The sequence below is a fragment of the Vicugna pacos genome, chromosome 10 (assembly GCF_048564905.1).
Source record: "Vicugna pacos chromosome 10, VicPac4, whole genome shotgun sequence".
NCBI lineage: Eukaryota > Metazoa > Chordata > Mammalia > Artiodactyla > Camelidae > Vicugna > Vicugna pacos.
In genome coordinates this window covers 33,210,631-33,227,598 of record NC_132996.1, presented here as the reverse complement: position 1 = coordinate 33,227,598, position 16,968 = coordinate 33,210,631, and the positions used below count along the sequence as shown (strand labels likewise).

The window sequence follows — 16,968 nt, the reverse complement described above, 5'->3', positions numbered from 1 at the left end:
CATTCACATTTTGAGAAGTTAATTAGTTTCCAGGGATTCCTCAGAGGGGCCAGAGTAATGATGAATGGCTGGAAATAGTATTTGAAAGCCAAAGTCTTAGAAAGGAAGCTCTGGGAAGTCAAGTATCCATAAACCAGAGTTGTTGTCAAATATTAGAAAGATAGTATTAGAAGGCCACTACAGGGATTTGGCCAATCCCTGAAATGTCAGTAACTCTAAGTGAAGAGATTTCTTCTGGGAGTGAACTAAGTTATAGTTACCAAAGGAGGATAGTTCCCAAGTGATAAACAGACTCATTTTAGGCAGATATGGGTTTTTAAATGGCTCGTCCTAAAGAAAAGTTAAAATACTGCTAAAGAGATTTTAGAATTAAAAGTTTATAAATTTAAGTTAAAAATGTTGCTCTCTCAACAAAGTATGTGGTCTTATTTGGAGACTGTAGGAAGTTTTCTACTCTAAATATAGATCAATTTCAATTTCAGATTTTGCCACTGACCTACATGTGTGGGAAGCACCAGAGGCCAAAATTAAGAATAAGCATTTCAGAAAGAAAAGTCATGTGAAATAATGTATTTAATCATCATGGTCATTAATGTTACTTTATTAAGAATGATTTGAAGAGAACTGGTAAAAAAAAAAAAAAAACAACCAGGGAAGATTGATTTCCTGATTCTGATGAAGTACTGTAGCTATGTAAGAGCACCATTGGGGGAAGCTGGCTGATGAGTGCATGGATCTCTGTACTAATTTGCAACCTTTTGTGAGCTTATAACTATTTCAAAATGTTTTAAAGTTTAAAAAACTATTTGAAGAATATAAAGTTTTGTATTGATGGATGGAAAGGGATGCTAAGAGTAAGATGGTGTTCTTTATTGCTAGGTATGTGGGAGAGGTGAAGGGATTATGCTTTTTGATTCCAAGAGCAGCCATAAAATATACAGCTTAAGAATTACTGATACTACCTCATTTGTACATATGATATAGTGTAGTTCTTTGTGAAATTATACTTTTTATTTAACATTGCTTTTATTTATATCCTTCAAATATTCTTTTAATAAGTTAAATTTATTTTAATTTTATTTATTTTTAATTACTTAAGTAATTTTAGCCTAAGTAATAGAATAGAATTATCTAACATCATGGTAAAGATGACAGGTACTAAGTTCACAAGACTAAAAAGTGAGTCTCCCAAATTCTGTAAAGTAATTCTTTAGCTATGATCATTTCTCTTTTTGTGCAATGCGTCTGCAAGTCACCTGTACTCAGATTTTTAGAACTTTGTTTTTTGTGATATGTGGTTTTTCTTTGGTAATATATTAAAAATATCAACTTCTTTCTCTGTTAGTAGTCCTCTTACGTATGAGCATTAGCTACTTTTGTCATGATCCTGTACCTGTAACAATTCTTCCATTTGTTTATAATTAAAGGTTAAAAAAAGATGTTTACCTTTGCTTAATATAATTTTACTGTGCAATATGAGTTAATTTGCATAAGAGGTAAGTGTAGTATTGGAATCTGTCGTTTATAGTTATCCTCAATAAGGGATAGGCTGGCCTGCCAGTTTAAAACCTAAAAATGTAATCAAAGTACCTTTGCTGCCATGTAACAAGGGGGAAAAAAAACTATGTAATGAAGGTTATGGTCATGTAAACAGTTACAATCTTATATAGTGTAAACAGTAATATTCCCCTTGCTTTTATAATTGCCAAAGGAGTTTAATTTATTTGTGTTTTTCTTATATTCCTTTACTAGTTTCAATAATGGATAAGGTGACAACAGTTTTCAACAGTGCACAGAGATTGGAAGTTGTTAGAAACTGCATCTCATTCATATTTGAAAATAAAACATTGGAGACTGAAAAGGTAATAAAATGCCTTCCTTCCCATCATGTCCCTTTCAGATTTCTATGTTTAGCTTGCCAACTTATTCTATCCCTTTTCCTTATAAAGTATCCTTTCATTGTTCTGATCGTTTTAAATGAACAGTCTAAGATTTAAAATCCTAGCCAGTAGGATGGCGGAGTAGTAGGACCCCTAGCTCACCCTCTCCCACGAATACAGCAAAATCGATACCTACATACAGAACAAATCACACAGAATACCTATTGGACTTTGGCAGGATATTTCTTACATCAGAAATTCAAGGAAATCCTTGTAAAATCGATAAACAACAAGTTTAAACTGTACAGCACTGGCAAACTGTAGTCACTATAGTGAAAAAGAATATGAAAAGGAATATATGTGTGTATATGTATGACTGAAAAATTATGCTGTACACCAGAAATTGACCCAACATTGTAAACTGACTATACTTCAATTAGAAAAGTTTAATTTAAAAACTCCTAGCCATGCTTATTCACATGACTACCAGAGAAACATTGATAGTCATGTTTCCCCTGAAACTTTTAAATTATTCACTAAATCCTATTTTGACATATTACTTAGAAACTTAACATTTTAAAAGTAGTATTTTATTGCAGAGAATCTAGAAGAAGTAATGAATTATAAAAATTATGGTATTCAATTAAATGCACCTCATTAAAACATGTTTTCTTGCTTTCTTTAATATAATATACTATATATAATGTAACCTTTTCTTAGTAACTTGTCATAGTTCTGAGCATCTATTACAAGGGGCTAGTAAAACATGTAAAATAAAGTTTTTACCCTTACACTAAATGACCTCAGGCCTCTTTATATTTGAGTTTTTTGATACCCGTTTTTTTCTCATGGTTGAAGTGTTACAGACTTTCTTTTGCTTCTGTTGCTTTCAGCTTTCACACCTTGTTTATTACACCTGTTGTTAAAAAAGTATTAGGTCCTTCTACTCTCAGGCTTCTTCCCTTCCTTCTTATTTGCTCCTTTGTGTTGACTTTAGGTTTTCAAAGTTAAATAAGCCTATTATTTATTTTATGTAAAGTAAATTAATTAGGCTCTCAAGGTGAACTGTAAGAGGCATTCTTGTGGGCAGTGAAGTTAAAAGAGTTTTAATACATAAACCCAGAGTTTACTATTTGTTGCTCTGAGTTTTTTTTTTTTACTGCTTTCTTATGCTGTTGAAATTACAAGAGATTGCAGAATTTTCCAGTCATAAATTAAAACTGAGTAGTGTTAAGTTGCTGATCAGTTTCAAACATAAAATCACCCAGTAGTCTTGTCATTTTAATTTTCTTTCTGTTCTTGCTATGGAGATGTGGCCATTTACTGAAAGAACATGTCTTAAGTGTCTGTGATTTTGACTTATAATCTGAAGCAACAGTTACTTTGGTGACAAAGTTTTGATGAGGTTTTTTAAATGAAGTTTAATGTTTTTAAAATATATCACATAAACTAAGCCCTACTTATTTTTCATGCTTCCTTACAAATAAAAATCGCTGTAAATCATCTATTTATAGTTGTTCTTAATAGCAAATCAACTCTTTTTTAGGAGTTTAATTCTACTAATAACTCTGTTAAATAGTTTACAGGATACACGTGAATTTTCAGTGATTAAAAGTTACTTTTTTCCCAGTGGTGTCTTTTGTTCACTTCTACCTCTCTTGTCCACAGACGCTTCCTGCTGCATTGAGAGCCCTTAAAGGAAAGGCAGCAAGACAGTGTCTCACTGATGAACTGGGTTTACATGTTCAGCAAAACCGGGCAATATTAGACCATCAACAGTTTGACTACATAATAAGGATGATGAACTGTACTCTGCAGGTAACTTTCAGTTGTTTCAGATTATCCTTATTATTTGAGAATTTTTTTTATTTTTCCAGGAGATTCAGTAATTACTGATAAGTTCTTGAACCTTCCACAGCTAATAGGAAGGGCCAAAATCCATACCATTTCTGTCAGAAACAGTTATATATTAGTATAAATAATAAGAGTTTTCAATTTTTTCTTTATTTTCTCTTGAAAAATACTAGGCTATTTTACTTGTACTATAAGCAAACTTTCTGAAAATGAAAAGTTGTCTTTAAAACATTCAGTTATATATTACTTAATGTCTGTATTCATGTCAGGCCCTTTTCAGCCAGTTTTCAGTTATACTGTTAAGGCAGAAGGCAGTGAATGAATGGTGGCTAATCCAAATGATAAATGAATTACTCAGTTAAGTGTTTACTTAGTACTTTGTGTGGGTAAAGCACAAAAAAAATTTATAGTTGGCCTCAAAATATTTTTATGATCTTACAAAAATAAGCTTCCCAGAAAATAATAAGGGCACAATTTAGGAAAAGCAAATTATCTGATTTCCCCATGCTATTTCTGTGACATTGGCATCATGTTGTTTGCAGGTGATAACAAACTTTTCTTAAACTTTACACAAAGAGAAAAATGTGATTAAATATTAAGATTTCAAAGACTATATGTGGGGCTCCAGGGAAATGAAATAAAATTCATGGTAAATTTTGGTAGATTGGAAAGTGAGAGTTACAGGATATAATTAATAATAAAATTTGTGGATGAAGAAGGCCTAAATAAATGGAAAGATATACCATGTTTGTGGATTAGAAGACTCAATATTATAAAGATACCGGTTCTCCCCAAAATAATCTGTAGAGTTATTGCAGTTCCCATCTGAATCCCAACTGGAAGTTCCAAAGCCTAAGAATTACCAACACACTCCTAAAAATGCAAAGCATGGGAATTGGCCTTGTCATATATCAAACATTAATTCCAAGGAGGACATAAAAATTGCCAAGAGGTAAATGAAAATGTGCTGACCGTTACTAATCACCAGAGAAATGCAAATCAAAATCACAGTGTAATATCACCTCACATCTGTTAGAATGACTTATCAAAGAGACAAGAGATAACAAGTATTGGCAAGAATATGGCAAAAAGGGAACCCTTGTGCACTGTCTGTGGGAATGTAAATTGGTGTAGCCACTATAAAAAATAGTGTGAATGTTTCTCAAAAAATTAAAAGTAGAACTACCATATGATCCAGAGTTCCAATTCTGGGTATATCCATAGGAAATGAAAATAGGATATTGAAGAAGTATCTGCACAACATGTTCATTGCAGCATTTGTCACAATAGCCAAGACATGGAAACAACCTCAGTGTCCATCAATGGATGAATGGATAAAGACGATGGGGGTGTGTGTGTGTGTGTGTGTGTGTGTGTGTGTGTGTGTGTGTGTTTGTGTATACACACAAACAGTGGAATATTGTTCAGCCATGAGAAAGAAGGAAATTCTATCATTTGCAACAATGTGGATGAACCTTGTGGAAAGTGAAATAAGCCAGACAGAGAAAGAGAAATACTGTATGGAATTATATGTGGAACCTTAAAAAAAAAAAGAAGTCAAATTCTTAGAAACATAGTAGAAAAATTGTTGCCAAGGGCTGAGAGGTGGAGGAAATAGGGAGAGATTAGTAAGAGATACAAACTTTTAGCTGTAAGATGAGTAAGACCTGAAGATCTAAATGTACAACATGGTAACTACAGTTGATAACACTATACTGTATAATCGAAATTGCTAAGAGAGTTGAAAAATGTTTGAATCAAAAAAAGGCAAAAAGATAAATATGTAAGGTAAGGTATCAGTTAACTCAATTGTGGGAATCCTTTCACGATGTATAGATATTTCAAATCACCTCAGTGTACTCTTTAAATATCTTACCATTTTATTTGTCAGTTATACCTCAGTAACACTTAATTTTTTTTAATTCAAGATTGCATTAATTAAGACAATGTAGTATTGATGCAGTCATAAACAAATTGGCCAGTAGAACAGAATATAGAGTTCATAAACAGATGTACACATACATGGAAATGTGATTTAGGACAAAGTTGGTATTTCAGGTCAGTGATAAAAGAGATGAAAAATTCAGTAAATAGTACTGGGACAGTTGGGTGACCATGTACATATAATGAACCATGTACATAAAAAAATGTGCAGATACCTCACACCATATACTAAAAATGTTTCAGAGTTAGAAAATTTGAGAACGTATAAGATCATAAGAAATAAGATTTTCCTATAAAACTGAATAGGAACATATTCTATGATCCAGTGATTCTACTCTTAAAGAAGTTCTTGCCCACCAAGAGATACACACAAAAATATTCATAGGAACATTGTTTGAAATAGCAGAAAACTGGAAACAGCTCACATGCTAACTAGCAGTAGAATGAATACATAAATTGTGGTATCTTCTTATGTTAGAATATTACTTAGCAGAGGTAATAAAATCAATCGCAGCTACAAGGAACAATATGGGTGAATCTTAAAGATGGTAATTTTGTATAAAAATAAAAAGGTATTTCAATTACAATAAAAGGTATTTTATTTATATAAAATTCAAAGCATACAATGTTATTATTTAGAGATAGTTAATTTAGGGATAGAACATATAAAGTGGTAAAAATATAAAGAAAAGAAAGGCAATATATACATATATTAAATTATCATATTATACACTACAGTTTTATATGTCAATTATACCTCAATAAATCTGGGAAAAAAGAAACTCAAGGAAATAAAGAAAATATTGAGGAAAATTACCTCTGGGAAACAGAGAGGAAGGGCATTGAATATAGAGATCTTCAAAGGTAATGGTAATACTCTGTTTCTTAAACTAGGTACATGGGTGTTAATTGTATCATTGTTAGTTATAATCTATAATTTATACACATTAATGTCTTAGGGTACTGCTGTTAAGAGTTTTTTGCAGGACATATTTATCTTTTCAAACCTATTTCAAAGGATTTCTTTCTCAGGAATTCTAACTTAAAATCTAACATAAAAATGTAATCTTGTAACAAGCACTTTGTAGTTTGAGCAAATTGGCAAGATAGGAGATGATTCACCTTACTGGAAATACATTCTTAATTTAGAGTATAGGAGACTAGTTTATTGTAGCAAAAATTGAAAGCAACCTAAATGTTACCATTTGGATATTGACTAATCCAATTATGATACAACTCTTCTTTGGAATACTGTTCAGCTAAATAGAAAAACAGATCTGTAATATGTATTCATATTAAAAACTTTTTATGTATTGCCAGGTGGGCAAAAAGGAGGTTATGTAAAGTGGATATAATATAATTCTATTTTTAACCTAAAATTACAGGTATGTTGTATGTATATCATAGTAAAAATCTGGAAGGATATTTATGCTAAGTCCTTAATAATGGTTGTCTCTGGCATTTAAATTAGAAGAGTTTTGACTTCTATTTAAACTTTTCACTGCTTGAAACACACACATGCATAATTAAATTATATAAAACATATAACAAGCATATTTTATAATTTTAAAAAGATTCTTATTTTTGTAGGAAGGAAATTATCAACTTTTATGAGAAGAATAAAACATAATTAATTTGCCCTAAAAAAGGTCACATCTTTTGTTACTTTGTTACAGTTACTTTGGTAACTGTCATTATAGAGAACAAAGGAATTTGATTAACAGATCAAGGTTACCAGAAGCCTTAAAGTTAGCTAATTTCCTGATCCCCTATAACTGATGATAAAACTACAGAAACTGTTTTAGGAAGCTTTTTTCAGTTAGTGCTTTATGTGCTGTTGTTAATTGAAGAACTAAGTTATAACTCTTTCTTTAAACTTAATTTTAGCATATACTAATTAGTAATTACTTACAGAATAGCCAGGTACCCATTGACTACAAATATTTTTTTCATCTAAATAATCGTATTCCAGGGAGGGAAAGTATGGATTTTTTTTCTGCTTTCAAATATACCTGCACTGATGAGCACTTAATATTTTATAATTTAGTATTTCATAATTACATAAAAATAGATCCTGTCTTCATTCCAGCATACACTGTTGTTGAACATTGTGTAGAGTCTCTTTCCAGTTATAAATAGGTTCACATGTGATACTCTTATTTTAATGGGTTATTTATTACCAACTTGGGGTTTATTAATATTTATATTCTTGTTGCAACAGTGTTACTTGTGGGGATTTAACATGACATTCTGAACATTTTTTACAAAAGCCTAGTTTCAAGACAGAGAAGCCAAACATCTGTGTTGGTGTTTTAAGATAGAAACACTAAATGAACTAATTTTTAGGTAGTGATTCAAAAACTTTAGTAATTTCTGCTTTTCGTGATCTTGAAGTTATTCTGTCTTTCCTGTCCTCAAGAGAAAATTAAATGGAACATGAGTACTGCCAAGGAGTTCTTTTGTTTATCAGGTTCTTTTAGTGCCAAGATAATTTTTTAAAGGACTGGCTTATAGGGATTATAGATTATTCCTATATATCTTCTCATCTCAAATAACTGATCATATTTTAGTATTTTTTATAACTGAGATTACTGTAAATCTCTTCAAAAATATGGCCTTAACTCTACATTTTAGCAGATATATGATTTTTATGTGTCAAGATCTTAGGTAGGATCTTTTCACAGTAAATTATAATTTAAAAACCCAGTGAAGTCCTCCATTTCCAGCATTATAATAAACTGCTTGCTGTGAGGGACCCTCTCACTAACATAGAAGTAGATCTTAGAAATTTGAAAAAAAAAAACACATGATTTTGATATATTGTTTTTCCCAAGAAAAAGAGCAAATCTCTACTCTAAAGAAAAGAACAAATAGGGAAACCCAAATTCTGAGCAGTTAGCAGTTGGGGAAACCAGATTTGTGAGCACAGTTGAGCCTTGGCTTCTGTAAGGAGAGCTAGTTGAACCTGAGTTTTACATCAGGGTAAGACAGTAGAAGAGGAATAAAATAATACCTATTCAGTGGCATGCCCCTCACCCTTGCCTCTAGAAGAAACAATTATAAATCCTTTCTGGAATAATGCAGCCCCAATTTAGGCAGTCAGGATTTCCACAGTTAAAATTCAGTTAATATACGAACTCACAATTTTACCATGACCAAATACGAAGGAAATGAGCCAGTATGAAATAGTGTCAACAGAAACAACCAATAATAGATTGAGATCCCCAAAGTCTCTGTATATTGGAATTATCCATTTTGAATATGTAATAATTAAAATATTTAAATAAATAAGTGATTGAATACAAAGTAAGCAAATAACAAGAGACTAACAGAAATGACCAGGTAAGTTTAGATTATATAGTCAGTAAAGTAAAAACTCAAAGAATGTGGAAGACCCAATATCATTAAGATGTCACTTCTCCACGAATCAATCTGTAGGTTGACTGCAATCCAAATAAAAATTGCAGCAGACTTTTTAATGGAAATTGACAGGATGTTTCTAAAATTTATGGGGAAATGCAGAGGACTAAAATGGCCAAAGCGATCTTGAAAAAGAACAAAATTGGACTACATATACTACCTGATTTCAAGACTTACTATCAACCCATAATAACCAAGACAGAGTGGTACTGACATAGTATCAAATAAATCAGTGGAAGAGAGCTCCCAGAAATAGACCCATGTTTATGGGATTTTTGACAAAGGCACCAGAGCAATCCAAAAAGGAGAGGAAAGTGTTTTTCCACAATTAGTGCTGAAATAACTGAGTATCTATGTGGAGGAAAGTGAACCTCGGCCTCTACCTCACACCAAACACAGGGTTAATCTGAGGTAGAGCAAAGACATAAACATAAAATACAAACCATAAAGCTTTCAAGGGGAAACATGGAATAGTTTCATGACTTGGGAATGGTAACAGTTTCTTATGTCACAAAAAGTGATAACCAAAAAAGAAAAAATGATTATTTTACTTCATCAAAATTAAAATATATGCTCATCAGAAGACATCATTAAGGAAATGAATAGTCAACAGTAAGAAAAAATATTTCCAAAATATATGTAACAAAGAACTGGTGTCATGTTTATATAAAGAATTCCTAAAGCTTAGTAAGAAGAAGCGAAACCGATTTTTGAAAATGGACAGTTTGAACAGACACTTCACAAAATAAGAATCAGTCCAAACTGCAGAACTGCAAAGGCTCAGAAATTAGAGACATCAAGTTATCTATGAAAGCAGGAGATTAAGATGAAGCTAAAACATTAAAAAGAGGATTGGTTGAAAGTGTCCCGGAGAGTTTGAGTGCTCTCCCAGATCTTTTGCAATACCATGTAAACAGCCAGCTGCCTCTCCCTTACCATGGCAGAAGATTAGAGGTTTGTTTGTTTGTGTATTTATTTTTGAGAGAGAGAAAGACAGACTGACATACAGAATGTGAGCTGGTCAGGGAGACACTAGGTCTGGCTGAGGGAAATTGTTTTGCTGCAAACAGGAGAGTTAAATGAGTGCCAGATATTGAGAATACCAGCTGATGACTTTCCCCCTTCAGCCCTAGAACTCTGGCAGCCTTCCCTCAAGGCAAGGCATTGGAAGACAGCTCTCTGACAGATGTAACTAGCCAAAGAGAAAACGATTTTACTAAAAATACTGAAATCGGAGTTTCTTAACAGAACAGCTCAAGCAGACCATGCTGTCATGAAGCTCTCTATCAACAAGCTTCATCCTGTACACGTTTTTTTTCCTTTCGTCGTCGTTTGGTTTAACGCTTGTGGGGGATGGCCTAAGCAGAAGGGATCAGTTAAAAGAGTCAGTTCTTACTCCCCACTATTGTTCCTCAACTCTGCTTTCATTCTCCACTCCTCTAGTCAGCATCCATAATTATCTTGTCCTTTTCCTTATTGGGTTCCTGTCTCCCTCTTACTGCCTCTAACAAACCCCAGCTTTCTTTTGATTCTGAAACTGAGTCGCCCACTATCTCTATTACCCTCTGGAAGTAGGCTCAAAGAAATTAATTTTCTCAGATTACACAGTTCATAAATTAGATGTTACTTCTAAATCCACTTTTTTTTTAAACTTTGTGCCTTTAACTCACTGACACTGTGTTCTTCAAAAACTGTGGCAGTAGGTTAAATTTAAGTTTAAATTGGGAACTTAGATTCTAGAGACTTGGGGATTTTTTTTTTTTTAATAACAATTGCTGTTGAAAAACTCCAACCTTAAGTAAATGAAAACAGACCTTGTTTTTATTGTTCATCATTGTATACCCAACATCCAATATAATACCAGTATAATACATAGAAAGTATCCAGATATTATTTGTATACATGAATGGTTACATAATTTCATGGAAGTAGTAATTATTGAAATGAGTCTTCTTCTCCAAATTACTTCTTAAGGAACCAACTTGGTTGTTAACAACTTTGACTTTCAGGAGAAAATTCATTAAGAAATTAGCTATTCTAACAGCTGTAAGTTTTAGGCCAAATCGTTGGCTGCCACCACTCAGCCAATGAGAATTCATTGATAAATCTAATGGAAACTCTTCAGTTCTTATTTGGCATATGGTAGATTTGATGATGACCACTGACACTTCTGTGCAAAATCCTCTTCCCTTATCTTTGATAATACCATTTCTGCTGATTTTCTACTTGTTTTGAATCTCTTTTTCAGTAATTTTGATAGGACTTCCTTTCCCCTATCCTGCAAATGGTGATGTTTATTTGCATCTTTAGATCTTCTCCCAGTCTAAGACTCTCCCTGGGCAATCTTTCTCATCCACATTATTGTCTTTTACTTAAGACTTACAAACCTACCTCCAGAACTGAATATCTTGCTGGTTACTGTCCATCTTTACTTAAATATCCCAAAGTCATTTAGATGTTATGTTTCAAACTGAAATAATCACCTTTATCCCCATTTCCAGCCACCATCCACAACCTCTTCCTCCTGAGTTTCCTAGTTCAACAAATGGCACCAAATGAGCCCAAAACTTGAGATCAGTGTCTTTTTCTTAGCCTTATCCTCATGTCTGATCAACCACTGAGTCCTATAGATTCTGCTTCCTAAATGTCTCTCAATTCCCAGATTCTTTTCTCTATCCTTAAATTCCAATATCCTGATTTAAGTCACCAACATTTCTTATCTCTGTTACTGTACCAATGTCTTTTTTAAATATATTTTTATTGAAGTATAGTCAGTTTACAATGTTGTGTCAATTTCTGGTGTGCAGCAAAATGCTTCAGTCATATAGGAACATACATATATTCATTCTCATATTTTTCACCATACGTTACAAGATACTGAGTATAGTTCCTTGTGCTATACAGCATAAACTTATCTGTTTTATATATAGTAGTTAGTATCTGCAAATCTCAAACTCCCAGTTTATGTCCCCCCCCCAGTAACCATAAGTTTGTTTTCTGTGTCTGCAAGTCTGCTTCCGTTTTGTAAATAAGTTCATTTGCCTTTTTTTTTTTTAAGATTCCACATAAAAGTGGTATCATATGGTATTTTTCTTTTTCTTTCTGGCTTACTTCACTTAGAATGATATTCTCCAGGGACATCCAGGTTGCTGCAAATGGCATTATTTTATTTTTATGGCTGAGTAGTATTCCATCATATAAATTTACCACAGCTTTATCCAGTCATTTGTCGATGGACATTTAGGTTGTTTCGGTGTCCTGGCTACTGTAAATAGTGCTGCTATGAACATTGGAGTGCATGTATCTTTTTGAATTAAGGTTTCCTCTGGATATATGCCCAGGAGTGGGATTGCTGGATCATATGGTAAGTCTATTTTTAATCTTTTGAGGAATCTCCATACTGTTTTCCATAACGGCTGCATCAAACTATATTCCCACCTACAGTGTAGGAGGGTTCCCTTTTTCTCCACAGCCTCTCCAGCATTTGTCATTTGTGGACTTTTGAATGATGGCCATTCTGACTGGTGTGAGGTGATACTTCATTGTAGTTTTGATTTGCATTTCTCTGATAATTAGTGATACTGAGCATTTTTTCATGTGCCTATTGGCTATTTGTATGTCTTCATTGGAGAATTGCTTGTTTAGGTCTTCTGCCCATTTTTGGATTGGGTTTTTTTTTTTCTTGGTAAGCTGTTTATGTATCCTGGAAATTAAGCCCTGGCAGTCTCATCTTTTGCAAATATTTTCTCCTGTTCCATAGGTTGTCTTTTTGTTTTGCTTATTATTTTCTTTGCTGTGCAGAATCTTATAAATTTAATTAGGTCCCATTTGTTTATTTTTGCTTTTATTTCTGTTGCCTGGGTAGACTGCCCTAGGAGAACATTGCTGAGATTTATCTTCATCAACTTCTTAACTGGTCTCCCCACATCCTTCCTGACTCATCCCCTCAGTATACCTGTTTCTTTGCTTTACTAAAGTGGTATTTCTACAATCTTGTCACTTTCCAACTTAAAATCCTTCCCCTTTGCCCTCAGAGTAAATTCTAATCATATCTTGGCTCCTTCCTACCTCTATAGCTTCATTTTTCACTGATGTCAACCTCTGGTCTTTGTACATCTATTGCCTTAGTTTGGAACACTATTTCTGTCTACTCCCTACTCCCTCGATTGTCCATTTCCACCTAACTCCTAGTCATCCTTTACTCTCAGTTTAGATGTCACTTTCTCCTCGAAGTTTTCTTTGGCCCATTAGTTGTGGATTGGTAGCCACTTCTTTGTGTTTCCACTGTGTCCTGCACTCCTCTCATCCTATCCACTGTGACCCTGCAGTAGTGCTTATGACATATAATTAAATTGCCTGTTGACTTACCTGTATTTCCCATTATGTCTAGCATGAAATAGCCTCTTAATAAAAACTGAATGGATAAATAAGTGAATATGTGAATGTAATGTAAGCAGCTGCTTACCTTATCTGGTTAGAGCTTCATTTCTACATAGTCACTGTCCCAATAGATAGTACTGTCATTGATGTGTTTAAAGCACAAGTGTTCATGTCTGTTGCATTAGAATCACCAGGGATGAAGCATCTGTTGTTTTTTCTTTTTTAAGTTCCACAGGTAAACTTGACATGTAGCTAGAGCTGAAAAATCAGTGTCCTGTTACCATGTTTTAAACTTCTCTTAAAATTTTTAAATGTGCATTTCTGGACCCCATCATCAGAGATTCTGATTTGGTAAATATGGGAAGGGATAGATTAGAGCTAACATTTAAAACTTTTCAACAGCAGGAAGGATAGCTCTATAGATATGAAATTCCTGTTGCATAGAGTATTCTATCAAATATGCTTTAGTCATTTTCAGGAGAGCTGAAAAAGGATTCCTACATTGTCAGAGGAGTTGAACTAGATACCCTCAAGTTTCCTCTTATCTCTGAATACTATTATCTTAGGGCACTTTTTCACCCTTACTTAGTAGGAGCAATCCTGGCCCTCTCCAGTTCATAACACATTGACATCTTTGGTCCATGCAAAGTCCCTTTCTTGTGTTTTATAGTCATTTATTTTTATCACCATTATGCTCCCAATCTCCCTCAATCATTTTGATGTGTTTAATATATTATTTTCAATGCAGATGTTCTTAAAAAAAGTATTATTTAGCGCATATATATTTTTAATATATGTAAACTGTGTGTTACATTATTCATTGTTTCTTTTTTCAATCAGCATTATATTTTTAATATTTTTGAGGCTAGTGTAAGTCTGATTCTAAAGCCAAATTAAATACAATAGAGAGAAAGAAAAAAAAGTAAGGCCCATTTTTCGTATCAGTGTAAGTGCAGAACTCCTAAATAAAATATTGGTTAATTGATTCTAGTAGTACATTTAAAAAAAAAAAAACCCATACCATCAATGATATAGTGGAATTGATCCTTGGATTCTTTTAGTGTAATTCACCACATTAGTACATTAAAGGACAAAAATTATGATTATCTTAATCAATGCAGAGAAGGCATTTAATAAACTTCAGTATGTCTTTTGTGTAAAAGTTCTTAGCAAACTGTTATTAGAGAAAAGCTTCCAAATATGGTAAAACCTACATATCAAAGACCTACAGTGAACATTATAGTTAATGAAGAAATTGTATGTGTTCCTTTTAAGATTGTAGCAGGATAAAGATGCTTGCTATTATTGCTGCTGTTAACAATGTGTCAGATCATTCTGTTACACACCTAAAACTAATATGATGTTATATGTCAGTTATTTCTCAATTAAAAATATAAGGGGAAAATGAGAGCTAAAGATAAGAAGAGAAAGAGAAAACTTTCATTTTTTTCAGGTGTTATGATTCTCTGCCTAGAAAAAGTGCCACAATGACAAATTATTTTAACTAATAAGATGATTCAGTTAGACTATTGAGTGTAAGACCAATGTACAAAAATCAGTAACATTTCTTTTTCCCAGCAAAAATCAACTAACAAGTAAAAAGTTGTTTTAAATTCTCCCTTTCTGTCCCCTTCCTTCCTTTGTCCTATGTCCAAGCACCGTTGGGCAGGCTCAGGCAGGTGCTGAGTCCCATACTTGGAAATACAGTCTAGGTGAATTGGTATTGATGGCCCAGTGGAATCAGAGTGCTGTTTACAAACAGAAGACTGAGCAAATAAATGTATTGAGGATAATTTTAGTCAGGTTTTTCACTGATGAAGAGGAAAGTACAAATATGGAAAATGTGGAAATGTGTGTGTATGTCTATGTATTGAGGGGTTGTGGTGGGAGTGTGTGTGTGTGTGTGTGTGTGTGTGTGTATATTTCTAGCTCTGTTTATTGAGAAGGCCAGGCAGCAGAGACACTCCAGTAACAGTGAACACAGCTAGTATCCAGATCTTGGTTTCTAAATACCAGTCTCCATTAAAAGGAAGAAAAGAGTCCTTGAAGAAATGACTAGGGCCAGGACTAGAGCAAGGAAAATATAAGAAAGGCTTTATATTCCAGAAAGTACTGAAGTGCTCAAAGAATGAATGAACTCTAGTGGGATTTTTTTATTGTGGTAAAATACACATTGTATTAAATTTGCCATTTTAACCCTTTAAAAGTATACAGGTTAGTGGCATTAAGTACATTCCCATTGTTATGCAAAAACGTCACTACTATCCATCTCCAGAACTTTTTCCATCTTCCCAAACTGAAACTCTGTGCCAATTAAACAATAACTCCCACTTCTCTCTGCCTCCCTAGCCCATGGCAACTATCATTCTGCTGTCTCTCTATATGAATTTGACTACTCTTAAGTACTTCGTATAAGAGAAATCATACAGTATTTGTCTTCCTGTGACTGGGTTGTTTCACTTAGCATGTCCTCAAGGTTCATCCTTGTTGTAGCATGTATCAGAATTTCCTTCCTTTTTAAGACTAAGTCATATTCCATGGTATGTGTATAACACATTTTGCTTATCCATTTACTTGTCAATAGGCATCTTAGGTTGCTTCTGCCTTTTCGCTATTGCAAATAATGTTGCAGTGAACGTGAGTATACAAATATCTCATCAAGTCCGTACTTGAATTCTTTTAAGTATCTACCTAGAACTGGAACTGGTGGATCATATGGTGGTTCTCTTTTTAATTTTTTGAGGAACTACTGTATCATTTTACATTCCCACCATTAGTGCACAAGCTTTCCAGTTTCTCCACATCCTCACCAATACTTGATATTTTCTTTTCTTTTCTTTTGATAGTAGCCAGTGGGTGTAAGGCAGCATCTCATTGTGGTTTTGATTTGCATCCCTCTAATGGTGGTGGTATTGTTGAGCATTTTTAACGTGCTTACTGGCCATCTATGCATCTTCTTTGGAGAAATGTCTGAGTCCTTTCCCCATTTGTAAATCATTCTAGTTGCAATTTTTTAGTAACTTGGTATTATTCTTCTAAAACTTATATGTAAAAACATGAAGAACTTAGGAAAGGGGACTTTCCCTACCAGATATCAAATCATAATAGTAGAACCAGTGTTGTATTAGAACATGACCAGGCTAATAAACCAATGAAATAGAATAGATCACATAAAGACAGACTCAAGGGTTTATGGGAACTTAATAGGTGTCACAAATCAGTGGAAAAAGGAGAGCTTGTGTAGTAGATGCTGTTGGGAAAGGTGGATCACTATATGAAGAGAAATAAAACATTCCTAGATAGCAACATATATAAAGATTTTCTCCAGATAGATTAAACATCTGAAGGTAAGGGTAAAACTTTAAAGGTAATAGAAGAAATAAAGATGAATATTCTTGTGACCTAGGGTCAGGGAAGAAATTCTTAAAATTTAAAACATAAATAATACAAAAAACATAAATAAAACAATAATACAAAGAAAAAGCCAGAT

The 16,968-nt window shown here is 33.4% G+C and overlaps 1 protein-coding gene across 2 annotated transcripts in view; it reads left to right on the top strand.

Annotated features, from left to right (window-relative positions):
• The window catches only part of SBF2 (SET binding factor 2), a 393,567-nt gene that overhangs the window by 249,218 nt on the left and 127,381 nt on the right, over positions 1–16,968 (top strand). For both annotated transcript variants that reach the window (XM_031681212.2, XM_031681211.2), the window contains exons 15-16: positions 1,753–1,862; positions 3,549–3,698. In XM_031681212.2, the coding sequence (XP_031537072.2) occupies positions 1,753–1,862; positions 3,549–3,698 (260 nt within the window). The remainder of the gene's footprint in view (positions 1–1,752; positions 1,863–3,548; positions 3,699–16,968) is intronic.